Source organism: Malaclemys terrapin, chromosome 9, assembly GCF_027887155.1.
Source record: "Malaclemys terrapin pileata isolate rMalTer1 chromosome 9, rMalTer1.hap1, whole genome shotgun sequence".
Classification (NCBI taxonomy): Eukaryota; Metazoa; Chordata; order Testudines; family Emydidae; genus Malaclemys; species Malaclemys terrapin.
Window position 1 is genome coordinate 17,220,937 of NC_071513.1, and position 27,587 is coordinate 17,248,523.

The 27,587-nt window shown below is 55.4% G+C and overlaps 1 protein-coding gene across 1 annotated transcript; it reads right to left on the minus strand.

Moving 5' to 3' along the window:
• Positions 1–1,559: 1,559 nt before the first annotated feature.
• LOC128843707 (fibrinogen-like protein 1-like protein) lies at positions 1,560–15,798 on the minus strand. Its single transcript, XM_054040753.1, has 5 exons — positions 15,676–15,798; positions 6,101–6,275; positions 4,582–4,725; positions 3,751–3,813; positions 1,560–2,594 (listed from the first exon to the last, which is right to left on the minus strand). Exons 1-5 carry the CDS (start codon positions 15,781–15,783, stop codon positions 1,966–1,968), a joined length of 1,119 nt encoding a protein of 372 aa, XP_053896728.1. The 5' UTR covers positions 15,784–15,798; the 3' UTR covers positions 1,560–1,965.
• Between the last annotated feature and the right edge of the window lie 11,789 nt (positions 15,799–27,587).

The following is a 27,587-nucleotide window of genomic DNA, read 5'->3' on the forward strand; positions in this document are numbered from 1 at the left end:
TCCCAGCTCAGGCCAGTCCCACAGTCAGGCTCCCCCGTCCATCCCCCTACGCACAGACATCCTCCCCACAGATTTCCAGAGCCCTGCTTAGCCCTGCCTGCCCCCACCCCTGCTCCGCCCATGGCCTGTCTCCCAGGGCCCAGCCCACGCCCAGTGCTGCCCAGCCAGCCTTCCTGGCTCACTGTGGCTCTGCAGGGCGCAGTGGGATCAGCCAATGCTGCTGAAGAGGGAAGATGAACATGCCCCTTTTCTGTTGGCAGCTTGCGTGTGACCTCACGGCCTGGGAATGGGACTGGCATCAATGCCAGGTGCGGCTCAGGAACAAAGAACAGGGATTTCGCTGGCCAGACCACTGTCTAACGTCCCAGGTCCCCATCCCCCCGTGTGCTCTGAGGGGAGTGTGAGAACCTGCCCGTGGCGACAGGCAGGGGCCGGCCAGGAGCCCCGGACTGGGAGGGAGCCGGGAGATTTCAAAGCATTTTCAAGGATTGATCGGCACAAGCTGAATGATGGTGTTACACGGAGCAGCTCCACGGTGATGCCGAGGGAGGGGGCACTGATCCCCTCAGAGAACTGGGCCCTGCTGACTGCAGGGGCAGAACGGATGTAGAGATGAAGAGCCAGGCCCTGTGCCAGGTGGCATGGGAGCACCAGGGGCCTCTTTCCTCCCCTCCCCCTGTCTGTGCAGGAGTGGGGCAGGGTTCCTACCTTGGGCCCAGACAGCACTAGGGAAAGGGACCAGTCCTTGCACCAGGCCTGCGGGCCGCCATAGGGGCATTGTCCTCCGCCAAGGGGTGCGGCCAGACTCCTAGATAACTAGTGTGCAAGCTGCCATGGGACCATGTGCTAGCTGGGGAAACAGGCTGCATTTTACCACACAAGCAGTGGGATGCATTCGGCCCAGTGGTCTGGGGCCTCCCCACCCGGTCCCTGCTAGCACATGGCTCCAGCCAGCAGGGTCCAACCCCACGAAGATGCCCTCGGCCCCAGCCCCTGGGCACCATTCTTTAATTTAAATGAAGTGCTGCAGAATCCAGGGACCTGGCCGCAGCATTTAGGCCCAGCGTGATACCCCATAGATGGGGGCTGCCACAGAATGCCCTGGTATGAGACACCGCACTCCTGCTCCAGGAGTCTGCACGTGACCAGGCAGAGCTGCGGGCAGAGCCTTCATTCTCAGGCGAGGAGCGGCTTCGCCTGCAGTGGGAGTGGGATGGACGCTGCCTCTGCCCTACAGGCTCTCTGGATGTGGTCCGGAGGGCAGGGGGCCCAAGGACTCCTCTATCCCAGCACTAAGGGCCCAAGTCTCTCCTCCTGCTCACATCTCCTCTTTCTCCTCCCCCAGAAAATCCCTCTGGCCCCAGTCTCTCCTCCTCCCCGCCCCAAATGGAAGGGCTGGTGGCCTGGAGATTTACTCTTGCAGACCCATCCCAGCAGCCCCGTATGCCCTGCCTGTGAACCTGGTAACGCCAGGCATGTTCTCCAGCAGCGTGGTGCCCATGGGAGCTCCCGGAGAGACGGTGACAGCAGGGCACAGAATTACCATCTGCAGACCTCACTGCTTAGAAGTGTGTGTTTATTTCAAAGCCTGGATCCCGAGGCAGGGCCATGCAGAGGGTGTTTGAGAAGCTCCCGCCATGCTTGGGATTTCACCTTTCCAGTGACCTCTAGGCCTGCTCATCGCATCGCCGAGCTAAAATGACGCGGAAGAGTCACTCCAGCCGAACGCTGGTGCATGGGAGTCAGCCCAGCGGAGAAAGGCCCAGTGGAAAAAAGCTCAGAAAGTCTGCAGGGAGGGAGAGGAGAAGGAAAGTGTCCCCGTTTCCTGGGTAACCCTGATACTTCCCCCAGCAAGGCCTGTGAAAGCGGGCGGGAGGTTTGGCCATGATACACTCTGACCCTTTTCCCTCCCTTCGTGGAGCAGGGGTTGGCCTCACTGCAGACAGGAGGGTGGGGAAGGGGGGACTAACAGTAGGACGCTGGTTTGATGAGGATGGCGGAGGCTTGGCAGTTCCCGCTACAGAAACTACCCCAAGTGATGCTCCCTTTGATGTTCAGTCGAACAGAATGACAAGCCGAGTACCACCAGCCCCCACCAGAGCTAGACGCACAGTTCCCACCGTAAGTGTCCTGATCCAGGTCTTTAGTGGAGAACTTCATGTTGTCATGCACGGTGGTAGGATTGTTTGAAGTCATGGCGTCCCCTGCAGTCCCAGTGTAAGAGCCCAGCCTCAGCCTGTAGCCTTTGGACTCGTCTTCCAAACCGAAGAGGTTGTAGTCTGCGTATTTCATGGTGCCGGATGAATCGTGGATGACAAACCTGACCTGGTAGACCTTCTGCTTGGCGATCCGATATATGTACTCCGTCCCCAGCCAGTAGTCATCCTGCACGTTGCCAAAGCCGTACTTGTAGGTGCTCCAGGACTCAGCCCAGGTGATCTGTGTGTCGTGCCGGTTCCGCTGGAGGACCGTCCAGCCCTCGCTGGTGCTGTTCAAGTCACAGTAAACGACAATCTGGTGGAATCCTGTGGGCTGGATGACGAAGACGCCACTGACCCTGTTCCAGGTTATCTCGCTGCAGTCCTTGGGCCAGACTGTGCACAAGAGAGAGATCGCTTTCACTAAACCCCGTGGAACAGAACCCTGCTCAGCTCTTCCCACCCTGGGTCAGTGAGAAAGGGCCCCTCCGGTGTGCCACAGACAGCAGTGTCTGCACTGACACCCCGCATGCTTTGCCAGCCCATTGTCAAAGAGGCTTCAACAAGGGATGCAGACACTGAGCCCGAATCTGCTGGCACAGCCCTGGCATTAGGTCCTGTCACCCACTCCTGGGCAGTTTATTCTCTAACTAGCTACTTTGCATGTGCACACGTAGGTTTCCCAGAAGACAAACAGGCCCCTGTTCATACTCTGCAGGGGTTTTCGGGGAGGTGTTTAACACGGCAGACACGATGCGTGGGACACTGCGAGCTAACAACACCGTGTGTCATGTGGGGTGACTGTATCTTACAGCAGCGGGTTCTGCACCCCCTCAGCTCTCAGCAAACTCCTGTGCCAAGGGCTCTCCAACAGGGCGTGTGTGCTGAGGCCACCGACACCAGCTGCCAGGGAAAGGAGGAGTCTGTGGAGTCAAAGGATCTTGCCACTCATCCCAAATTTTGGCTGCAAACTCCCCACACCTGCAGTAGTGAGGGACACGGCCCAGTGGGTCACAGCCCTGGGTCCTGGATCCCACACAGTCTATCAGTGGTGCCACTTTTCCTGCAGAAAGATCATGACCCAAAGCTTCTCCTCTGCAGGACACGTTACAGCCTGTGTGTATCAAGCCCTTTCCCCCACACCCTCCCACCCTCTGTCACCAGAGTTCCTGCTCCCAGGGGCCTGTATAATCCCTGGGGATTCCCCTATGGCCCGGTCAGACAATGCATCCCAATGCCTTGTTCTGCCCTGCAGGGAGAAGCTGTGTGAATAACTCTTGTTGTTCTTCATATCAGAGGGGTAGCCGTGTTAGTCTCAATCTGTAAAAAGCAACAGAGGGTCCTGTGGCACTTTTAAGACTAACAGAAGTATTGGAGCATAAACTTTCGTGGGTGAATCTTGCGTCTGAGGAAGTGGGCATTCACCCACCAAAGCTCATGCTCCAATACTTCTGTTAGTCTTAAAGGTGCCACAGGACTCTCTGTTGCTTCTTGTTGTTCTTGCATCTCATTTCTGCAAGGCGTGGATAGGTGAAGCGTGGGATACTCTTACCGTGGGCCTCTGGTAACTGCGGGTCACTGGCTCGGCTGTGCCGCAGGTTCCCTTTCCCCTGATCTGTAGGGACAGGAATTGGGAGATCCGCGTGACATGAGGGGTTTTCAGAGACTCCCAAGCACCAGAGAGTGTTAGCAGTGCATTCGCCTCCCCTTCCCCGTGTCCCTGAAACCCTCATCCAGGACAAACCGTTCTTCTGCCCACACTTCTGCAAACCCCCGTCACCGCTCTACCTGGCTTCCGTCTGCTCCTCTCCAGTCTGGCCCAAATGCAGCCACCAAACTCACCGCCCGCTCCCGTGGCTCTGCCCACACCACCTTGTGCCTTCCAGTCCCTTCCCTGGCTCTGCAGCTCCTCCTGCAGCAGCTTCCAGCTCCCGCGCCTCCCCTCGAGCTCTGCACAGCCCTGCCCTGCCTAGCTCGAGCTCTGTGTTAATTCTGTACCAGTCTCCCTGCTGCCCGAGCACCCCCATCTCATCCCGTCTGCCCCTGCCTGGCTCGGGCCCACGCTGCACCAGTTCACTCCTCCGCGCCCCCTCTGCTGCCCAAGGCAACCAGCACCTCCTGGCTTTGTCCCATGCTGCTCCCTGCACTGCAATGGGCCAGCCCCTGTGCCCCCCCGAACCTCCCTCCCTCCCTCCCCTCCCTCAAACCACCAAAGAGCTCAGCGTGGTTTGAATAGAGAGCTACGGTTGGATTGTAATTTCTCCCAGTGGCTTCAGGCCTCTATAATCCCCAGGCAGCCAGTGAGTGACGTCCTGGGGCCCCAGGGCTGGCAGGGACCCCTAGGGCCAGAGGGGAGGGCTATAGAAGCAGACACATGACACACCTGCCTTCAGGTGCTTTGGGTGGATGTTCCGGATTGCATGGGTGGGTCCCTTTAAGACGTTCAGGTTGTGTATTTCCAGGGTGAGAACTGGGGCTGACAGGGCCAGCAGGCCGGCGAGGAGCAGGAGACGAGGGCACCAGGCAGCTGCAAAAGGGAAGAGCCGGTGAGAAGCTGGGAACACAAACCCGCCCTTCAGGAGCCGCGACTCCCAGTTCCCTCTGCCCGGGAACAGCACAACTGAGAGCTGGGACTGCTGGACCCTCCCGCCTCGCCCAGCACAGCCTGGCACTGCCGCCCTCGCCCATCAGTCTGGCTGGGCAGCCGGCCACCGGCCAGGTATGCACGGGGCAGAGAGGAGACGCTAGGAACCGGCCCCGTTGGGACAGAGACTCCCAGGAGGGGGGCAGGTGCTGAGGAGTTTGGGACTCGCCCTGGAGAAATGTTCCCACCCCACAGAGACACCCCTGTGCCATGGAAATAACCGGGCAGGGGAGGGCGGGAGAGTGGGTGAGAGAAAGGGAAAATGGAGATTGGGGCTGGGGGGGCACTGAGAGCCCTGGGAAGGCCTGAAGGGTGGGTAATGAGAGCCCCACGGACAGGGGGGTGGGGGGTATGGCCACAGAGCCGCAGGGAGGGGAACCCTGAGGTGTGGGGGCTGGGTGGGTACTGGGAGTTCCTCCTGAAGGGACAGGGGTTGGCCAAGGTCACTCAGCCCTGGGGTGTGGGAGGGGGACTGGCTGAGGGCACTCAGAGCCCCAGGAAGTGGGGGGGGCTGAGGGGAGGGACTGGCCAGGGGCACTCAGAGCTCGGGGGGAGGGGCTGTCCGGGGGAGGGGGCACTCACATCCCCAGGAGGTGGGTGGGGGAGGGGAACACAGGATTTCAGGAATTCCCTGGCAGTGAAGAGCTGCTGGCGGCAGGGAGGAGCCAGCCGTGACAATCCCCACTTGGTATCCCTGGCTGGGCTAGTGGCTATGGGGGCCCGTGGCCAAGCTGCAGCGGAAGGTGACCTGAAGGAAATGCCTCGGCCTCGGCCTCCGGCTAGGAAGGGCCTGGGCCAGACAATGACCCACCGCGCAGTGTCCCAGCTCCCTGCCCCCCACCTGCGGGGCACGGCCCCTCCTCTGTAGGGAGGTTGGCATGTACCTTAGTGCTGCTTCCTCCATCCCCAAAGGCCTCTCCCAGCCAGTCTCTGGCAACCCCTGCCGTTCAGTACGCACATTACCCTGCTGTGACATACCGATGGGGGGGCTGTCACACAGCTGGGCAATTTAACCCAGCTGGGCGGGGGTGACTGTCTCCCTGGAGCTGGGGTCTCAGCCCAGGTGTCTCTCTGCCCTTCCCCCCAGTTGCTCCCGGGCAAGGTGGGAGCGCCCCAAGTTGCGTTCCAGCCCCACATTCACACCCACAAGTGCTGGTGGGTTCCAATCCCAGCTGAACACGCCCACCCGGCCCTAGTGCGGAGCAGAATGGCCCAGCGCTGCCCCACAGACCCTCTGGCTCTCCAAGCCCAGTCTTACCCATCACCGCAGCACGTCTGGCCCAGGCTGAACGCTGCTGCTCTGTGCAGAGAGGCTGGCACTTCTCGCTCCTGCCGTACGAGGGGCAGGTGCTGCTACCGACTGCTCCCCCTAACCCCCGCCCTGCTGCGCTCTGGGGATGCTGCCCTGCTGTGGAGCTCTCAGCTGTCTTGAACTGGAATTTGTTTGGAGAGAAACTGCTAAGGAGCCTTATCAGCCCCGAGCAGAGAGTACCTGGGAGCCTGCCTGGGTCGGGCGGGTCTGGTACAGCCTCCCCCGAGATAAGGCTCTTCCCTGGACCTGCCACCCATTGGAATCTGGAACGATTCCCTCCGAGGTAACACCCGGGGCAGCCAGGGCAGGGCAGGGCACGGCCTGCTCCCCTGGAGCGTTACGGCTTTCAGGAGTCAGAGGTGTCAGCGGAGCAGGTTGTACGTTAAAGCAGCGAAGGCAGTTGGGGGGCAGAGGAATTGGGTGCTTTGCCATTGCACTTGATCAGCTCAATTTGAAAATTCTTTCAAAGGAAATCCAGATGTATACATCTGACTGGGGTACATGTACACACATACACATGCACACTCACATGTGCACACACTCATGTGCACATACACGTACACAAATACGCACATGTACACATACATATGTAAGCAGAGTCAGGATGAGCTCTACCCTGACATCTGGTGGTGAATTATGGCAAGTGTGGAAAAGAACTCCAGGGGCTGATCTTGTTTGCATAGGCACACCCACTCGCCTGGCATGAAACAACAGCAACTCAAAGTGGTTACTTTGGCTGGTGTGGGATCCCCAGTTTCTTTGTTATTGGGGCAGGAAGAATAAAGTTTTGTTACCCTGATTCTGTGAATCAAGGGCAGTGAACCTGTTGTATGACAGAAGGACTGAGTGAGTCCATCACCATTACCTAAGTAGCACTTGCTTGACAAGGGGCATGGGTTACAAAACCCAGTGAATAATAGAGAGGGGGGGGGAGGAGGAGATGGGGACAGGTATTTGTACCTGATGGTATGGCTCCCTCCCTGAGGGATTGAAACACCAATTGCACTACCTCCTCTCTCCACTGTTGAATGTCAGAAATAACTTGGATTCCATTAGAAATCTAATTACAGACTGCTGAGCTGAATTCACTTTGGGCCAATGGTGCACTAGCACTGGGGCTCCCCGCTGAAATCACAAAAGAGCTGAGATCACTGAGGATGTGTTAACCAGTGGGGGAGCCTGAAGCTATATTGCTAAGCGGCTGGCGAAGCAGCTAGCAGAGTGGAGCCTCATGGGGACAGTTGGAGCGGAGCTGAGCGACTCACAGGTCGGTGAGCAGGGCGGAGTGGCTGGAGAAGCAGCGAGCAGAGCGGAGCCTTGTGGGAGCGGCCCAAGGAACCGCTGAAGTGGAGCAGAGCTGAGTGGCTCACAGGTCGGTGAGCAGAGCAGAGCGGAGCAGCTGCCAGAGCAGTTCGTGGACGGCGGGAGCGGCTCGTGGAGAAGGCTGCGGCGGAACCCCACGGAGAGGCAGCCGGTCGACCTTGGATCACGTAAGGTGCCCCTTAACACCCTGCGTGCCTCCCCCCCCCCCCCCGCTTGAACTCTGGGGCTGCACTGACCAGGGACAGAGACTTTGGGGGGTTGTTGGACTTTGGGGACTTTGGTGATCCTTGGGTTGCTGGTTTCAAGAACCAAAGGGAAAGGACACAGCCCAATTTGCTGGGGTGAGTTTTTTGCTCATGAAGCCTGTTTGTGGTGTTTTTCCAATTTAACGCTGATGTCGTTTACCTCATGTTATTAAACATTTTCTGTTACACTCAGACTCTGTGCTTGCGAGAGGGGAAGTATTGCCTCTTAGAGGCGCCCAGGGGGTGGTATGTAATTGTCCCAGGTCACTGGGTGGGGGCTCGAGCCGGTTTTGCATTGCGTTATTGAAATGGAACCCCTAGATACAGAACCCGGCCCTTGTTGCTGCCAACTTAGATGAGCAGAAGGGTTACACATATATATATACAGATGTACACATACACGCACATACGCTGTCCCTGGAGCGCCCCAGGATGCGACTGACGGGGTGGCTGGCTATTATAGAGGCACAAAAGGGCTGGGAGAAAATAATCAAGAAGAACTTTTGCTGAAAATGCAAACCTAAGCTGGAAATCTGTGCAGCGCTGGGCTCAGCGAAAATGATCTTTTGAGCTGCTCTTATTAACCGTGGTCCTGTACTTCCTGGTTTGCGTCGGACCCAGGCAGGAGACTGGGCTACTCTCAGCTGTAGAAGCCATTGGAATGAGCCAGGTCGGAATGAGCCAGGCCCTCAGAGCCTTCTGCCACCAATCGCCCCAGCAGTCACTGATCCACACCAAACCACGTCCTTCCAGTCAGGCAGGTTCATATGCACACGTCAAACCCTTGGTTTCCCACTCAGACACCACGGTGATGGGCACAGTAAGGACCGAGAGACGCTAAACAGGCAGACAGACAAGGAAATAGTGGCCCTGCCTACAGGTGTGTGTGTGGTGCAAACGGATGAACACCAGTTGCTGGCTGAAGGCACAACCTTAATTTCCGCATCTCCTGTCTGTCAGCTATCGTTCGCTAGGCAGCCTGAGCTCCGATTTCTAATGCAGCGTTTTGCTCTGGCCTATTGTGGTTCTCATGTCCGGGGGCGCCTTGGCCCCTGGTATCAGGAGCGGTGCTAAGGAGGCTGCTTTTCAAAGGTCCTTAAGTAGGGTTGTCAACTTTCTACTTGCACAAAACCAAATGCCCTTGACCCAACCCCTTTCATGCCCTTCCCCAAGGCCCCACCCCCACTCACTCCAGCCCAGCCCACCTCCCTCAGTCGCTCGCTCTCACACCCTCACTCACTTTCACTGGGCTGGGGCTGGGGGTTGGAGTGCAGGGAGGAATGAGGGCTCCAGTGGGGATGCAGGCTGTGGGATTGGGCTGGAGATTAGGGGTTTGGGGTGACAGAGGGGGATCCGGGCTGGGGCAGAGGGTTGGGGTGCGGACTCTGGGAGGGAGTTTGGGTGCGGGAGGGGGTTCCGACCTGGGGCAGAGTTTCTGGGTGCGAGCTCCGGCCAGGCTCCTGGTCAATGGCACAGTGCTAATGCAGGCTCCTGACCCCTGGTCTCCCTCCGCTGGCAGGCTCTGAGCAAGGCCTGCCCAGAGAACATGGATGATGAGCTCTCGATCCTGCTGACAGCACCCCCCAGCACAGACAACCTCCAGCACATCTTGGAGGTGAGCAGAATGGGGAGGGGCAGCAGGGGTTTTACCTTAGCCCTGGGGACTCCTAGAAAGAAGAGACTGGAAAATCCATGTTTCTATTGGATCCTTCCGAGTATGCATTCGTGATATAAACTCACTGGGTGACCTTGGGGTAACTCACTTCCCCCTTACGGCATCAGTCTCCTCCACTACACTGGGGAAGAAGGACAGAAGCCCCGACAATCACCTTCACCTCTAGGTGTCTGGTCCTGGGAGCCGAAACCAACTGGACTATCTGCCCCATCTCCTAAACTGCCCTGTCTTTCCCTCCTAGGGCCTTGTCCTTAGTGCTCAGCCTGGCCCCTTCCCAGCTTGTCCCTGACCTTTAAAGGACTCTCCAAGCCCCTCCCATGCCTGCTTCCCTTGGGGTCTCTCTCCTGGCTGAGCACAGGCTGCCCTTCTATCTCTCAGCAGGCCTGGGTCCTAGTCACAGGCTGCATCTTGTCATGTGACCCCCACACTTATTCCCTTCACCCTAGGGAGCTGCATCACCCTGGCCAGGTGCAGTTGAGCTCCAACCCCTTTCCTGGCCATCTCACCCTGGGACAGGTTGAAACTGGTAACCTGTGGTAACAGTAACTGGTTGCTCGCAAAGGTGCTGAAGACACAATGGAAGAGGAAATCCTTTGGCCTGGATTGAAATTATTCCGACTGAAAGTGAATGAGAGAAAATAGGTCCAGAGTTCTCTTCCTAGCAGCAGAAAATGTAGCGATTGATAGACGTTCAGGTCAGAAAGGACCATTATGTGCATCTAGTCGCCCCTCCTGTATAACTCAGGGCCTAGAATGTCACCAAGTGGTTCCTTCAGCCAACCATAGCATGGGACTGAGCCAGAGCACGTCTTTTGGAATGACATCCACATGCAGGAGAGCCAGCTGGCTACCAGAAAATCTCTCTTCTGCAGTGACGTGGGGTTAAGGGACACGGGGGAAAAGACATGGAGGCTGTGACTAAACTTAGAGCAGCAAGGCCAGGAAAACCAGGATTAGGTCCCAGGCCTGGCTATCAGATCTGCTGTTTTCTATTCCTGGCTTTGGGACCATGAGCGAGTCTCTGCACCACGGGGTGCCTCGGTTTCCCCAGCTATCAAGTGGAGCTAATCAAGGTTTTGTTTGTTCTCCCCATTTTACAGGGTGGGAAACCGAGACACAGTTGGGACCTGTCTACACTACAGGTCTGTCGTGCGTTTGTAATCTGCTGACCCCCACAGAGCCTATGGACAACACAGCTCCTAAAGGTACGTTTGTTCTGTGCTTATCCCCTATGTACCAGCAGGGCTGGACAGCATTTCTCACTGTGATGTGGGGAGCAGATCCTGGGTACTAAGGGTCTGAAGAAGCTCTCAAGGACTAATTTTTTTAAAATAATTGTTATCAATGAATTGAGAGAAAACATACAATCACTGCGGATAAGATTGGGGGGTGACAAAATACAGGCAGAGTGGTAATTCCTGATGGGGAGAGGGCAGTGATATACAGCGATCTGGCTCCTTCGGCCAGCTGGACCCATTCAAAGAAAACAAATTTGAGCAGAGCCCAATGCAAGGTCCTATATATGGCAACAAGGCACGCCGGCCACACCTCCAGAATGGGGACGTGTATCCAGGAAAGCAGTGACTCTGAAAAGGATTTAGGGGCCATAGTGGTGAAACCACTCAACATGAGCTCCCAGTGCGATGCTGTGGTGAACAGGGCTAAAGCCATCATTAGATGAAGGAGCAGAGCCGTGAGTAGGATAGGGAGGTGACACAGCAGCAGTGAGACTGCTATTGGAATACTGCCTCCAGTGTTGGTGTCCTCCTTTGAAAAAGATGGTCCTAGAAATTGGAGCTGGGCAGCAAAGAGCCACCAAATGTTCTGAGGGCTGGAGAAAAATGCCTTCTAGTGAACTATTGAAAGAGGTCAACCTGTTTAGCTTATCAAAAGAAGATTGAAGGGGACTTCATTGAAGTGTTGAAGTGCCTTAATGGAGAGAAAATACTGGATATTAAAGGGCTCTCTAGTCTAGCAGAGAAAGGCAGAACAAGACCCAATGGCTGGAAGGTGAAAAGAGACAAATTCCTATGACCAATAAGGCACAAATATTCAACAGCGAGGATGATTGAACACAGGAAGAAGCTACCAAGTAAAGTGGTGGATTCTCCATCTCTTGATGTCATTAATAAAGACTAGATGCCTTTCCGGAATGTGTTTGCCCCAAAAGTAGCTATTGTGGTAGACAGGAGGCCTGTGATATGCAGGGGGTCAGATTAGATGCTCTAACGGTCTCTTCTGGCCATAAAGTCTACTCATTTCTGAGAAACCGAGTGTAGCATTGGGAGCAGCCTCTGCTGTTTTACTGTGTAGCTGGCTTGCTTCCTAGAATGAACACTCATTGAGTGGGGTGATCCACAGGGAGTAGCTCAAACCTCCAAAGGGTCTGCCCTGTGGCAGGACATTAGCACTGCAGGGGAGGGGTGGGTGTGGCAGTGACATCACAAAGGCCTTTTGCAGGACTTCAGCCTATTGGCCAAAGGTGCAGGGGAGGTGGTGACCTCACAGAGAGATGCTGACATCAGCCAGGCAGGACAGGGGCGCAGGGCCAGGGAAACCTCAGAAACCCCTGTGGCTTTGCTTCAGCAAGTCTCCTTCTCGAGATCTCTCTTTGAGGTCTGAGAGAGTATTTGGGTTCATGTATGTGACCACCAGGAGGAACCTCTTTTGAGTTTTCTCCTTTCTTTTTCCTGATTTCACTAGAAAACTGACGTCCCTGTTTAGAAGGTAAGAATCTCCGAGAGGTTTGGAACCTGTTCAGTCTGCTGCATCTGGCACCAGCTGAATTTTAGGCATGGAAAACACTAGCTTAAGGTGGCCAAATTTTATTCCCCACCTGGGATTTTGTCCCTTAGAATCTCTGGGGACATTAAGGTTTGTCCTTTTTCTTTTACCTTTTCCTCCATCCCTCCCTCCTTTCTCTTCATCTCTTACTTCTTTTGTCCTTTCCCTGTTCCCCTCCCACCACCAGGAGGGGTATGTGTGTGTCGTGGGGGGTGCTCTACAACTCCCATTGTGGGAGGTCCACCGAAAAATGTGGGGCTGAAATAGTGCTCAGACAGTGATCCCCAGCGGTGACCTGGGCCATCCTTTGGGCTCTCTGGTGAGAACCCTCATCCTCCCGCCCCTCGGTGTCTACCGATTGGCTGAGCAGGGAGTTATTGACAGGGAGGAAACTCAGGTCCCTGTTGTTTTCTTTTAAGACCAAGTAAATAGTCATAACCAGTCATATGTTCGACAAATTTTGCTGCTTCTCTGCAGTTCATTATTTTCTCTACCATTCCGGTTCTCCTAAAATACTTGCTGAATAATTACTATGAACTCTTGCTGGTCTGGAACTCACTTGAGAGCACTTTATTCAGGTCATTCAGTGTCTGAAATTCAAGATCCGATGGTTAGTTTGAAAATCAGGGCTCTTGGGTCCTATTCCCAACTCTGCCACGGAGTGGCTGTGTGACCTAAGACAAGTCAATTCTCCTTTCTCAGCCTTAGTTTCTCCCTCTTTCAAGTAGGGATAACAATCCGCCCCTACCTACCTCCCGGCCGGTGGAGGATGGGGATCTATTGGAGACTGTCACTAGGAGCAGTGCATAAGATGAGGTGTCCTATCGTGTTTACTCAGATCAGATTATGACATAATAGAATGGATGAAATAGTCTATTTTATTTTTTATTATGTTGCAATTGTTAAGAGCAGCAACTACTTAGCTCAGACTGAAACATCTCATCTAATTTTTGAGATCTAAGTGTCTCCTCTTTGTGTAGCTCAAACCTCCAAAGTGTCTGCCCTGTGGCAGGACATTAGCACTGCAGGGGAGGGGTGGGTGTGGCAGTGACATCACAAAGGCCTTTTGCAGGACCTCAGGCTATTGGTCAAAGGTGCTCGGGAGGTGGTGACCTCACAGAGAGATGCTGACATCAGCCAAGCAGGACAGAGGCGCAGGGCCAGGGAAACCTCAGAGTTCCCTGTAGCTTTGCTTCAGCAAGTCTCCTTGTCGAGGTCTCTCTTTGAGGACTGAGAGAGTATTTAGGTTCAGGTACATGAGCGCCAGGAGGAACCTCTTTTGAGTTTTCTCTTTTCTTTTTCCTGATTTTACTAGAAAACAGACGTCCCTGTTTAGAAGGTAAGAGCCTCCGAGAGGTTTAGAACCTGTTCAGTCTGATGCATCTGGCGCCAGCTGAATTCTAGGCATGGAAAACACTAGCTTAAGGTGGTCGAATTTTATTCCTCACCTGGGATTTTGTCCCTTAGAATCACTGGGGACATTAGGTTTGTCCTTTTTGTTTTACCTTTTCCTCCATCCCTCCCTCCTTTCTCTTCATCTCTTACATCTTCTGTCCTTTCCTCTGTTCCCCTCCCACCACCAGGAGGACTCTGTGTGTGTGTCGTGGGGGGTGCTCTGCAGTGGGAACAGGGACAATTCTCCAACTTTGGGCAGTCGAGAGCCTGGGTGAGATAAGGGGCGTTAAAGCCCTTTGTGAAGGAGAAAGGGGAGTTTCACGGTGTTGAGCACCAAGGAATTCTAAACTTTGCTAAAACATCTAGTCTGCAGAAACCAGAAATGGTCGAGGCCACATTGTAACCATTGTCTTTTTTAAAGCCCATTGAGGGATGTGAGTCCCACCCTTTTAGGTATCTGGGGTGCTGGGAGAAGAAAAGAGGTGCCTGTCTCCATTTTATGGCCTCAACAAACTAAGTGCTGTGCCCCAGTTCTCGTCAGAGATCCCTGAAAAAGAACATCTTCCCATCCATTAACATACCTGGAAAGATACTGGAACTCCTTATTAAACAATCAGTTTGTCAGCACCTACAGGACAATTTGGTTCTTAGGACTAGTGAGCATGGACTTATCAAGAACAAATCATTCCAAACCAATCCTAGCTCCTTCTTTGGCAGGGTTACGGGCCTAGTGGAGGTGGGTAAATAGTAGATGTGATCCATCTTGGTGTTAATATGGACATTCTCACAAACAAACTAGGGAGATGTGGTCTAGATGCAATTAGTATAATATGTGTGCACAGATGGTTGCAAGCCCATACTCCAACAGCCCAGAACCAAACAGCAGGAAGCAGATCATGCAATGAACTCCTGCCAGTGCGTGTAGATTGCATTACGTGCACCCCTGTGGGGGAGGAGGAGCTGCTCTGGCCTGGGCAGGGATGGGGAGGGACCAAACAGGCTGGTTAGTGAGAGGCTGCCTTTACCCTAGACTCACGCCCGCTCCCCGCTCGGTTCCAGGATGGCCAGGCTCCTGAGGAGGTTCAGGAAGAAGGCTCTGCAGGTGGCCCCAGAGCCTGAGGGAAGCAGCTGCCATCTTCCCCAGGAGCAGAGCGGCTCCTCCGTCCCCACTGGCCGAAGGAGCTCCCGGCCAGGCCAGGAGGTGGAAGTGCCCAGCCTTCTGGCGGAGAAAACCCGCTCCCAGCGCAGGCGCCGAGGAGGTGGGAGAGGCCAGGTCGAAATGGAGCTGGGCCAGGATGCGGCTGGGCAGGCAGGACCCAGCGCAGGAGGGGATCCGGGCAGGGTGACTCTGGGGCATGTTGTGTGGGCAGCACCGGCCCCAGGAGCCCAGCCCTGATTCCCAGCAGGAGGCATCGCCCTGCCCCGTCAGTGAGGACCTTCCAGCCTCCCCAGGGCAGGAGGTGGAGGATCCCTGTCCCACCACCAGCAGCTCGGCCCGCTCCCCATGGGACAGCAGCAGTGCCTGGGACTCGGGCAGCAGCGAGGCCGATGGGCGCCGCACCTTTGTTCCAGGTGAGGAGTCAGGCTGGGCTCAGGGAGAGGTGAGGGCGGGGCTGTGAACACCCTGGGCCCAGGCACTCGATCAGTGCTATGGGGGTGGGTCCCCAGCCCAGGGGTCTGGCCTGAGCCACATGAACCCCACTGACACTAGATGCTGCCACTTTGGTCCTTGGTGCTCCAGTTCGGGGGAGGCACCTCTCAGGGAGTTCAGGACAGTCTGGGGGGGGTCTCTTTGCTATGGGCTCCTGAAGGAGTTGGCTTTGGGGAGAGACTCACTCCCAGGATCAGATACAGAGGGGAACCAGGGTCCAGGGAACAGGTGCTATTCCTGCCCTGCCACTGTCTGTCTGAGAAACCTTGGCCTTGTCATTCCCTGGCTCGGTGCCTCAGTTTCCCTTCTTGCCAGCCTGTGCCTATTTCACTGCAGTTTCACCTGCGTGTTGGTGCCCGTACCATCCCCACACTGCACAGTCTAATACCGGCTCCTCTCTCTTGCCAGCACCATGACGCCTGCCCTGGAGCCAGAGCTGGAGACCCACCTCCTCCGAGCTGCCCTGCACGCCGTCTTCACCCTGGGCATGGAGAAGGACACCGCCCAAGTGCAGGTAGATCATGCTAAAGTCATGGATAGATGAGCCAGCTGTCATCCTGCCGTGAATCCTTGCTAATTGCCTGCAGTGGGATGTGAACGAGAGAGGCCAGGATATGTGTTTGGGGTCTCACCAGTGCTTCCCAGAGACCCCACTTCCCATCCTGTGGCAGATGTAGCCCCAGTTTCCCTAACTCTGACCCATGGCTCTCCCTTGCTTTCAGGATCTGCCTAGGGTCTTGCCAGACCTCCTGGACGCCATGCTGGGGAACCTGCTGGCAGAGTCCCCAGACACCGACAGGCTCCAGTACATCTTGGAGGTGAGCCCGATGAGAGGGATGGGGGCAATTTTACCTTCACTCTTAGATCCATTTTCCAGTCTGTCCTCCTAGCTGGGCCCCCAGTGGGCATCCTTGGTCAGGGCAGTCAGTGCAATGCCTCCTTTCCCCACAGCACATTAACTACTGGATCGTGTCCAGGGGGCCGCGAGAGAGAGCCAGGGCCGTTAAGAGCAGCACGGCCCTGCTCAGATCCACCATCACCCTCCCTGAGTTTGACGTAAGTGACCTCTGACCCCAGCTTCCTGACTCCAGGGGTAGGTGGGCTGGCTCCGACGGACTGTAGGATCTGCTGCTGCAGGGGCTGTGGGTTAGGAGTGTTCCTCTTGGGGAGGCAGAGCAGAGAGTGAGCCTGGCTTGAGTCAAGTTCTTCTTGTCCTAGTTAAGTGGTGACTCTGGGCTTTTAAGGGGACTGTGCTCCAGGTTCATGCCTCCTTGTCATCCTGGAGCAGCGGGAAGCAAGTCCACATGGAGGGCCCTGCCCACAGCCCTGTGCTCCAGGCTTCCTTGGGGGCAGAGGAAATTAAGGGTCTGGCTTTAGCTCCTATCCTCTAGCATCTCCTGCAGAGGGGCTGAGGGGAAGGAGAGTCCTGGCCCGGGGGGGACTGGGAGCTGACAGGAAAATGCTGATGGAGTCCCCTCTCCCTCTCCTGTCCATTAGAACTCAGCGGAATTCCCCAGGATGGGTCACCACATGGCACAGCTAGCTCTGTCCGTCAGTGACCCAGCCAAGGACATCAGCCGGCAGGCCAGGGAGGGGGTTTACCGGCTCTACCAGCTGCTGCTGCACCAGAGGGGTAAGGAACCCAGCTGGGAAATGGCACCCGCTAGAAGAGTGAGACTGGGACCCCAGCCAATTTCTCTCAGACTGACCCCGGCTGGAGGATGAGTCTCTCTATCTCTTTCTGTGTTCCACACCACGTCCTGCAATTCTGTTGGGCCGGGCACGCAGTGAGGACTCTTCCCACTGTGCAGCCACCAATGGGATTGGAAGGACACAAGCCCTGCAACCAGAAGGACAAATGTGTGTGTGTCTCTCTCCCTGTCACCTACTCCCTCCTGGGGGAAACCCAGCAGCTGATGGGGGACAAGGTGAGCAGCTGCATTAGACTCAGGAGATTGGGGCGGGGCCCAGGCCTCATTCCCATCCTGTGGCCATTCGCTGGCCTGGCACAAGGAGCCTGGTGGGGAATGAAAGGGAGAGCAGGTGCTCCTGGGAAGGGAGATGAATTCACCTCCATGAGGAGGAGCGAGCCAGCTTGTCCATGGAGCAGCTCCACCCAGCTCTTTAGCCAGGCTAATTAACGACAAGCTTTGCCTCATCCCAGACTTATGTTCTTAGGACAGGGTGCTATCGCTCTTGGGAAGGGCAGGAGAGTCCCCCAAGTGCCCTCTGCGAGACTCTCCTGTCCCACAGGGCCGCACACAATTCCTAGTGGTCCGGTGTCTGTGTCACCCGAGCCACCACCACCCAGAGTTGCTCCCATCACTGGCAGCCTGGGAGGCCAAGGACTGATGGGTGATGGCGTCTGACCAGGCAGGGCTGAGGCACATGGGCAGGGGACGCTTGTCCTGCTGCTGGCAAGGCTGGACCCGTTCTGGAGAGAACAGGAGGATTCAGTCAGCAGTAGGGTTACCATGTCTAATAAATAAAAAAAGAGGACCCTCCACGGGCCCTGGACCCGCCCATTTCCCCACCCTTAGCCCCGCCCCAACTCCGCTCCTTCCCTGCCCTAACTCCGCCCCCTCCTCCCTCCCACTCCCAGCCATGGGGAAAGGGCTGCCCCAGTGCTACCGGCTTCACGGTTTGCCGGGCAGCCCCCAGACCCTGCGCCCCCGGCCGGCGCTTCCCCAACGCAGCTGGAACCTTAAAGTCTGAGAGGGGAGGAGCGGAGCAGCTCAGCTGAAGCGGGGAGGAGAAGTGCCTGGCCCGTGGCTCGGGGTCCGGAGGCAGGGGGGGGTGCCCGAAGCCAGTAGCGCTGGCTCGGGCAGCTCGGCTCTTAAAGTCTGAGAGGGGAGGAGGAGAGCAGAGCAGCCGCGGGAGGGGAAGTGCCCGGCCGGCATTTTCCCGGACATGTTTGGCTTTTCGGCAATTCCCCCCGGACGGGGGTTTGATTGCCGAAAAGCAGGACATGTCCGGGAAAAACCGGACGTATGGTAACCCTAGTCAGCAGGGGCTGCCGATCCGTCTCATTCACCAGGGCTGCCATCCTGCGGCTTCAGCATTAGTGGCTGGGGTGACTTGGGGAAAGGTCTCAACCTCCCCACATCCCACTTCACTGCTGCCAGAATCCCTCCTGCCCCCCCCGCTACAGTCCCTTCCCTACCCAACCTGGGTGGGGCTGGAGGAGAGGGGTCTGAGAACTTGAGCTGTGGATTGGAGGTGGAACAGCTGTCAGGGGCACTGAGGGGGAAGTGGCAGGAGCTCCCCGTACAAGGAGGGGGGTTGCCACTGGAGGTCACTAGGAAGGACAACAAGACTCCATCCTGGGGGTCAGGAGGGGGAATCCATCCCTCAGAGGTGGGCAGGGGCTGGGTGGAAATGCTGCTGGTTCCAGGGGCCGTTAATCCCCCCTGATTCCTCGGAGGCGTCTGAGTCTCAGACAGGTTCTCGTTCCCTTGCAGCAGGAGGACGTCACGGCCAATGTGATGCACCAGCTCCGTATCATGCGGCACTTGCGCCAGCTGCCCGAGGTGCTGCAGGGCCTGTGCCTCTGAGGCCACCAGCAACTCCCGCTCTCTGCTGCAGGTACTGCTCTGGCTCTCTGTAAATGGGGAGCTAGTGGAAGGGGAAATGGAGCCCCCTAGCACTCACAGAAACCCTCTCCCCTCTCTGTGGAGCAGGGTCCTTTCCTCTGCCCCCAAATTCCTTCATCTGGGACAGGAGCTCTTTCCCTCACACCCATTCCCCTCCCCCCTTTCCTTGATCTACCCCCATCCCATTCCCCCTGCACCCAGGCAGAGCTCTGCCTGCCCCATATGGTGCAGAAAGGCCTGTGATATGCAGGGGGTCAGATTAGATGCTCTAACTGTCTCTTCTGCCCATAAAGTCTACTCATTTCTGAGAAACCGAGTGTAGCATTGGGAGCAGCATCTGATGTTTCACTGTCTAGCCGGCTTGCTTCCTAGAATGAACACTCATTGAGCGGGGTGATCCACAGGGAGTAGCTCAAACCTCCAAAGGGTCTGGCCTGCGGCAGGACATTAGCACTGCAGGGGAGGGGTGGGTGTGACAGTGACATCACAAAGGCCTTTTGCAGGACCTCAGCCTATTGGCCAAAGGTGCAGGGGAGGTGGTGACCTCACAGAGGGATGCTGACATCAGCCAGGCAGGACAGGGGCACAGGGCCAGGGAAACCTCAGAGTTCCCTGTAGCTTTCCTTCAGCAAGTCTCCTTCTCGAGGTCTCTCTTTGAGGACTGAGAGAGTATTAGGGGTCACGTACATGAGCGCAAGGAGGAACCTCTTTTGAGTTTTCTCCTTTCTTTTTCCTGATTTCACTAGAAAACAGACGTCCCTGTTTAGAAGGTAAGAGCCTCCGAGAGGTTTGGAACCTGTTCAGTCTGATCCATCTGTTCCACAAGTTCTTCAGTCCAATCCACTTCCCTAACAAATTTCCTTAATTTTTTAAAGTTAGCCCTTTTGAAATAAAAAACCCTAGTCACAGATCTATTTTTGTTTACCCTTCCATTTGGTCTAAACTGAATTAGCTCATGATCGCTCAAACCAAGGCTGTCCCCTACAACCATTTCTTCTAAGAGATCCTCACTACTCACCAAAACCAAATCTAAAATGGCATCCCCTTTTGTTGGTTCAGCAACTACTTGGTGAAGGAATCCATCAGCTATCACATCTAGGAAAATCTGAGCCCTATTATATTAATAGCACTTGTCCTCCAGTCTATATCTAGGAAGTTAAAGTCTCCCATGATCACACAATTCCCATTAGTATTTACTTCATTAAAAACATTGAAGAGGTCTCTATCCCTATCCAAATCAGACTCCTGTTCTAAAAGACAGCAACCTCCCCCGAAAGGCAGAGATAGAGCCCAGGAATCGAGATGGTGGGGAAATTTCATTGAAACCGTTTCTGACCGAAAATCCTATTCAAACTAAACCAGTTTGTTTCTTGAAATCATAACAAGTGGCAATGAAAATTCTTTGTCACAATGTGTTAAATTGTCTCGTGGCACTCAAAGAGGAGACACTTAGATCTCAAAAATTAGATAAGATGCTTCAGTCTGAGCTAAGTAGTTGCTGCTCTTAAAAATTGCAAAATAATACAATACAAATAAAATAAACTATTTCAGCCATTCTATTATGTCCTAATCTGATCTGAGTAAACATGATAGGACACCTCATCTTATGCACTGCTCCTAGTGACACTCTCCAATAGACCCAGCAGTCCTTATTTCCAGGCCCCTTCGCTAACCACTGCTGCACACTCCCTCCCACAGCTGGCAATTACAACCAGGCCCTCATGCCCGGTCCCCCTGCTTTGAGAGGGAGTGTGCTCTGCTGGAGTGATTGGAGCAGGGAACTGGGAGTCAGGACTCCTGGGTTCCATTGCTGGTTTCCTATTGACCTGTGGGACTTGGGGTAAGTTGCTGACCCCTCTAGCCTCTGTCCCCAGTGAAATGGGGATTTCATACTTTCCCATTATTGGAAAGTGCTGGGAGAATCCCCCAGCAAAAGCTGCTCTGACAGTGCTAAGCAGCATCTGTTTGCTTGTGAGAATGTCCTATGGGACTGTGTCAAAAGCCTTATGAACACCAAGATAGATCACATCTACTGTTTACCCACCTCCACTAGGCCCCTAACCCTGCCAAAGAAGGAGCTAGGATTGGTCTGGAATGATTTGTTCTTGACAAGTCCATGCTCACTAGTCCTAAGAACCAAATTGTCCTGCAGGTGCTGACAAACTGATTGTTTAATAAGCAGAGGCTGCTCCCAATGCTACACTCGGTTTCTCAGAAATGAGTAGACTTTATGGGCAGCAGAGACCGTTAGAGCATCTAATCTGACCCCCTGCATATCACAGGCCTCCTGTCTACCACAATAGCTACTTTTGGGGCAAACACATTCTGGAAAGGCATCTAGTCTTTATTAATGACATTCACAGATGGAGAATCCACCACTTTCCCTGGTAGCTTCTTCCTGTGGTCAATCATCCTCGCTGTTGAATATTTGTGCCTTATTTGTCATAGGAATTTGTCTCTTTTCACCTTCCAGCCATTGGGTCTTGCTCTGCCTTTCTCTGCTCGATTAAAGAGCCCTTTAATACCCAATATTTTCTCTCCATTAAGGCATTTCAACCCTTCAGTGAAGTCACCTTTCAATCTTTTTTTGATAAGCTAAACAGGTTGAGCTCTTTCAATAGCTCACTAGAAGGCATTTTTCTCCAGCCCTCAGAACATTTGGTGGCTCTTTGCTGCCCCAGCTCCAATTTCTAGGACCATCTTTTTCAAAGGAGGACACCAACACTGGAGGCAGTATTCCAATAACAGTCTCACTGCTGCTGTGTCACCTCCCTATCCTACTCACGGCTCTGCTCCTACGTCTAATGATGGCTCTAGCCCTGTTCACCATAGCATCACACTGGGAGCTCATGTTGAGTGGCTTCTCCACTATGGCCCCTAAATCCTTTTCAGAGTCACTGCTTTTCTGGATACACGTCCCCATTCTGGAGGTGTGGCCGGCGTACCTTGTGGCTACGTATAGGACCTTGCACTGGACTCTGCTCAAACTTGTTTTCTTTGAATGGGTCCAGCTGGCCGAATGAGCCAGATCGCTGTATATCACTGCCCTCTCCCCATCAGGAATTACCACTCTGCCTGTATTTTGTCACCCCCCAATCTTATCTGCAGTGATTGTATGTTTTCTCCCAATTCATTGATAACAATTATTTTAAAATATTAGTCCTTGAGAGCTTCTTCAGACCCTTAGTACCCAGGACCTGCTCCCCACATCACAGTGAGAAATGCTGTCCAGCCCTGCTGGTACATAGGGGATAAGCACAGAACAAACGTACCTTTAGGAGCTGTGTTGTCCATAGGCTCTGATCAACATGTGGGGGTCAGCAGATTACAAATGCACAACAGACCTGTAGTGTAGACAGGTCCCAACTGTGTCTCGGTTCCCCACCCTGCTCTAAGTTTAGTCACAGCCTCCATGTCTTTTCCCCCATGTCCCTTAACCCCACGTCACTGCAGAAGAGAGATTTTCTGGTAGCCAGCTGGCTCTCCTGCATGTGGATGTCGTTCCAAAAGACGTGCTCTGGCTCAGTCCCATGCTATGGTTGACTGAAGGAACCACCTGGTCACATTCTAGGCCCTGAGTTATACAGGAGGGGCGACTAGATGCACATAATGGTCCTTTCTGACCTGAACCTCTATCAATCGCTACATATTCTGCTGCTAGGAAGAGAACTCTGGACCTATTTTCTCTCATTCACTTTCAGTCGGAATAATTTCAATCCAGGCCAAAGGATTTCCTCTTCCATTGTGTCTTCAGCACCTTTGCGAGCAAAGAGTTACTGTTACCCACAGGTTACCAGTTTCAACTTGTCCCAGGGTGAGATGGCCAGGAAAGGGGTTGGAGCTCAACTGCACCTGGCCCAGGTGATGCAGCTCCCTAGGGTGAAGGGAATAAGTGTGGGGGTCACGTGACAAGACGCAGCCTGTGACTAGGACCCAGGCCTGCTGAGAGATAGAAGGGCAGCCTGTGCTCAGCCAGGAGAGAGACCCCAAGGGAAGCAGGCATGGGAGGGGCTTGGAGAGTCCTTTAAAGGTCAGGGACAAGCTGGGAAGGGGCCAGGCTGAGCACTAAGGACCAGGCCCTAGGAGGGAAAGACAGGACAGTTTAGGAGATGGGGCAGATAGTCCAGTTGGTTTCGGCTCCCAGGACCAGACACCCAGAGGTGAAGGTGATTGTCGGGGCTTCTGTCCTTCTTCCCCAGTGTAGATTTGATAGTGGAGAAGACTGATGCTGTAAGGGGGAAGTGAGTTACCCCAAGGTCACCCAGTGAACGCATACTCGGAAGGATCCAATAGAAACATGGATTTTCCAGTCTCTTCTTTCTAGGAGCCCCCAGGGCTAAGGTAAAACCCCTGCTGCCCCTCCCCATTCTGCTCACCTCCAAGATGTGCTGGAGTTTGTCTGTGCTGGGGGGTGCTGTCAGCAGGATCGAGAGCTCGTCATCCATGTTCTCTGGGCAGGCCTTGCTCAGAGCCTGCCAGCGGAGGGAGACCAGGGGTCAGGAGTATGGAACCTGTTGTGACACCTGCCAGGATGACAGCAGGCTCTGTAGTCCTTGCCCAGAGCAGCTCTCTCCAGAGGGCCTGGTGCACAGCAGTGTAGGGAACAGCCAAGCTGCTAGGGATGGGAGCTGGGCTTCCTGGCAGAGTCCAGCACCCAAAGCCCAGCATCTGCAATGAAGGGATTCCCCACAGAGGGGCAACATCATCTCCCACACACAGGGAGTCTTCCCCTGACACTTGATTCATCCTATGGCCTGTTCCCATCTCTGCCCACCACACTCCCAACTCAGCAGCTCCAGCTACCGAGGGGAGCACGAACCAGACGCCTTCCTGCTCCTGGGACAGAGGAGTAGGTTGATGATCTACCTGGATGTGAGCGTTGGCCTTCCCCATGCCCAGGGTGTAGACTCCATTCAGGGCAGCGCACAGGAACTGCGATTCCTATTCTGGATCTAGTGGCAGCTTCAGTTTGCTGGCAGGAGACTGTACATGAGACCTTGCAGTTGCGGGGGTGACACAGGCCCTAACATGTGCATGGGAGTTTGAGCAACAGGGCAGAGGCCTGTGTGGGGCAAGGAGGGCAGGGATTTGGGAAGCAAGAGCAGAGGATCAAACCCTTTCTTAATGTGGGTCGGGATGAGCCCCATTTCAAAGATAGAGAAAGTGAGGCACCAGGTGGGAGAGTGACCTGGCCAGGATCATGTTACCGCTCAGTGGCAGGACTGCAGACAACCCGTTCCCTGATCTCCTCACTGGACGCTGCTGCCCCTCATGTATGACCCCTCCAGCCATCCTCGCCCACAGGCCATCCCCACCACTCTCCAATACCAGGCTGTTTCCACTATGGAAGCAGGCTTGTAACAGAGTTCACTCACCGATAGGTGCCCCTTCCTTCAAGGCCTGGGGTCACAGATTTCTTGGGCTAGCACGCTCGCCAGCAGGTTTTTGGCTGGGAACTCAGCCCTTCGGCCAGGCGACCATCTTTTAGTCCACTCCTTCCTGGGTCGCGCTCATCCCAAACGAAAAGTCAAAAAATGTCTTGAACTGAAACAAGATCCTCTGTCCCTTGGGGGCTTTTCCTCAGCCTGACTTTGGCTCGGCCTGCCCTTGCTGGCCTTGGTAGCCCTTTCTATGGCCCTGTACATCCCCTTCCTTAGAGACCGTGGGAGAACCAGTCCTACCCTGGATTCTAGGTTCTGCCCCAAGGCCCTGTACTGAACAGCTAGGCCTGCTCCTGTACCTTCGTTGCGGTTTCCCCTGGATTTCCCTCAGCTGGAGCTCACTCTGTAATCCATTTGGCCTAGCTCCAGGCTTTATAGCCCACAGGCCAAGCCCCCCGTTATATACCCTCCTCCCTAGAACCTGGCCCACGCGGGGGCAAGTTCTATTCTTCTCCAAGCTTCATCCCTCGTCATCTCATCGTTGTCACCGGCTGCGCGCTTGTACAGCCTGTGCCCAGTGTCTGCAGCTCCACTGCCAGCTCGCTCGCGGCAAACCTTCCCTTCTGCAGTATCCCGACGCTCTTCCTGCAGCCACTCAGTCTCATGAACAGCTGCTTGCAGAGTCTCTTCTGAAGCCTTTAGCGTCTTCTGTTGCCTTTTTGCTACTGCCGCTGCATATGCCAAAACCTTTTCGGTCAGGGTCTGAGAACCCACCATGGACTGCTCCACCCTTGTGTTTGTCCCTCCTCCAGTCTGCTTCATCTCTGGGCCAATCATTTCGTCCTTCATCTCCCTGCAGCACCCGACAGGGTGTGTTGGTGGAGGGTCTGCAAGGTCCATGCCACGTCAGCCACGTCCACCTTACCTGCCTCATGGGGGTTTGTGTCAGAGGACACTGTCTCCTTTCTTTCTAACTTCTTAGGGCCCTGGCCCCTCGTTCAGCCACTCAGCAATTTCCTAAGCAGGCCGTGTCTTTTGATATGGCCTGCTTCTCTGCCCCCAAAACAAAGAACTCTTGCTCCCATCTTGGCATTAGGCCACACTTGTACACTTTCTCATGCCCTTCTCCCTGGGCTAACCTTCTCAGCACAGCCCAGGCATGCTCTCCTTCTCTGCTCTTTTTGTCCATGGGCATAGCCCTGGACCCAACAGCTAGGTCTGCACCTTTCTCTTTGCTGCACTTTTCCAACCTCTCTTCTCAAGTTCCCCTCCAGGCTTTCCTTGCTGCTCTGAACTTCCTACCTCGTTCTCAATCCTGTTGCTACCCCAGCTGGGTGTATCACCACTGAAGTCTGGCTCTTTAGGGGGGCGGATATGGTACCTCTCAGTTCGGGCTCATTCTGTAATCAGCTTTCTGTGAGTGCCAGGGGGCTCCATTTCCCCTTCCACTAGCTCCCCATTTACAGAGAGCCAGAGCAGTACCTGCAGCAGGGAGCGGGAGTTGCTGGTGGCCTCAGAGGCACAGGCCCTGCAGCGCCTCGGGCACCTGGCGCAAGTTCCGCATGATATGGAGCTGGCGCATCACATTGGCCGTGACGTCCTCCTGCTGCAAGGGAACGAGAACCTGTCTGAGACTCAGACGCCTCTGAGGAATCAGGGGGGATTAATGGCCCCTGGAACCAGCAGCATTTCCACCCAGCCCCTGCCCACCTCTGAGGGATGGATTCCCCCTCCTGACCCCCAGGATGGAGTCTTGTTGTCCTTCCTAGTGACCTCCAGTGGCAACCCCCCTCCTTGTACGGGGAGCTCCTGCCACCTCCCTCTCAGTACCCCTGACAGCTGTTCCACCTCCAATCCACAGCTCAAGTTCTCAGACCCCTCTCCTCCAGCCCCACCCAGGTTGGGTAGGGAGGGGACTGTAGCGGGGGGGCAGGAGGGATTCTGGCAGCAGTGAAGTGGGATGTGGGGAGGTTGAGACCTTTCCCCAAGTCACCCCAGCCACTAATGCTGAAGCCGCAGGCTGGCAGCCCTGGTGAATGGGACGGATCCTCCTGTTCTCTCCAGCAGGGCCGGCTTTAGGAAGGGCGGGGCCCAATTCGAACATTTTTGGCGGGGCCCTGGCAGGGATGACTAACAAAAAAAAATAATGTAAAAAAAAGCCTTTCATTTCTTCCATGTATTATTTACTTTCCATAACTATATAAATAATAAAATTATATATTATGTACATTGCATCATATATGCTGTTGATCGGTTATTAATGAGCTCCGTTTCACGTGTGTGGGTCCCCGCTACTCCCTGGGGGTGTGCTAGGGTGACCAGATGTCCTGATCTTATAGGGACAGTCCCGATTTTGGGGTCTTTTTCTTATAGGATCCTATTATCCCCCATCCCCTGTCCCGATTTTTCACACTTGCTGTCTGGTCACCCTAGTGGTGTGCACATGTGTGGGGCCCAGCTGCTCCCTGCCCCCCTCATTGAAGCAGGTGTGCAGGGTTACTGCCCTGGGAACTGCAGGGCACCAGTGGACATGGGGCTGGCTGGAGGCAGGGCAGGGGCTCACTGGAGGTAGGGTCTGGCTGCAGGCAGGGCAAGGGGTGCGGGGCTGGCTGGAGACAGGGGTGTGTGGGGCTGGCTGGCTTTGGGCAGGGTGGCAGGGGGGTGCGGCAAGGGTTGCCTGGATACAGGGCAGGGGGTGCGGCAGAGGCTGGCTGTGGGCAGGGGGTGCAGGGCTGGCTGCAGGCAGGGCAGGGGGGCGGGGCTGGTGCGGGCAGAACGGGGGGGGCGGGGCTGGAGGTAGGGCAGGGGTGCAGCAGGGGCTGGCTGCAGCCGGGGATGCAGGGCTGGCTGGAGACGGGGCTGGCTGCGGGCAGGGCAGGGGGTGTGGAACTGGTGTGGGGACGGGGTGCAGCAGAGGCAACTGGAGCCCTGGCCCTTTAAATAGCCCCCGAGTCCCCCGCTATCCCAGGGCTCTGGGGGCTATTTAAAGGGCCCAGGGCTCCCCTGCTTCTACCGCCCCAGCCCTTTAAATAGCTGCGGGAGCCCTGGGGAAGCAGCGGGGCTCCAGTGGCTATTTAAAGGGCCGGGGTGTTAGAGGCAGCGGGAGCCCCGGACTTTTTAAATAGCCCCCAGAGCCCTGCAGCCCTACCCCAGGGCTCCAGCAGTGGGGGTCTGGTAGCAATTTAAAGGGCCTGGGGCTCCGGCCCCTGCTGGGAGCCCTAGGTCCTTTAAATTGCTCCCTGGGGAAGCCAGGCCACCCTGGTACAGCGCACCGGCTCTTGCCGGTATACCGTACCGGGGCTTGGGCCCGGGGCCCGATTCAGGGGAATTGGTTGAATTGGCCTAAAGCCGGCCCTGATCGGGGGATGGCCACAGAGCCGCAGGGA

Coding starts and splice junctions, on each gene's coding strand:
- LOC128843707 (XM_054040753.1), bottom strand. CDS start 15,783: ATGACAGCTGGCTCATCTATCCATGACTTTAGCATGATCTACCTGCAC. Junction 3,814..4,581: donor CCCAAAGCACCTGAAGGCAG/GTGTGTCATGTG, acceptor CTGTCCCTACAG/ATCAGGGGAAAGGGAACCTG. Junction 2,595..3,750: donor GCAGTTACCAGAGGCCCACG/GTAAGAGTATCC, acceptor TCTTGTGCACAG/TCTGGCCCAAGGACTGCAGC.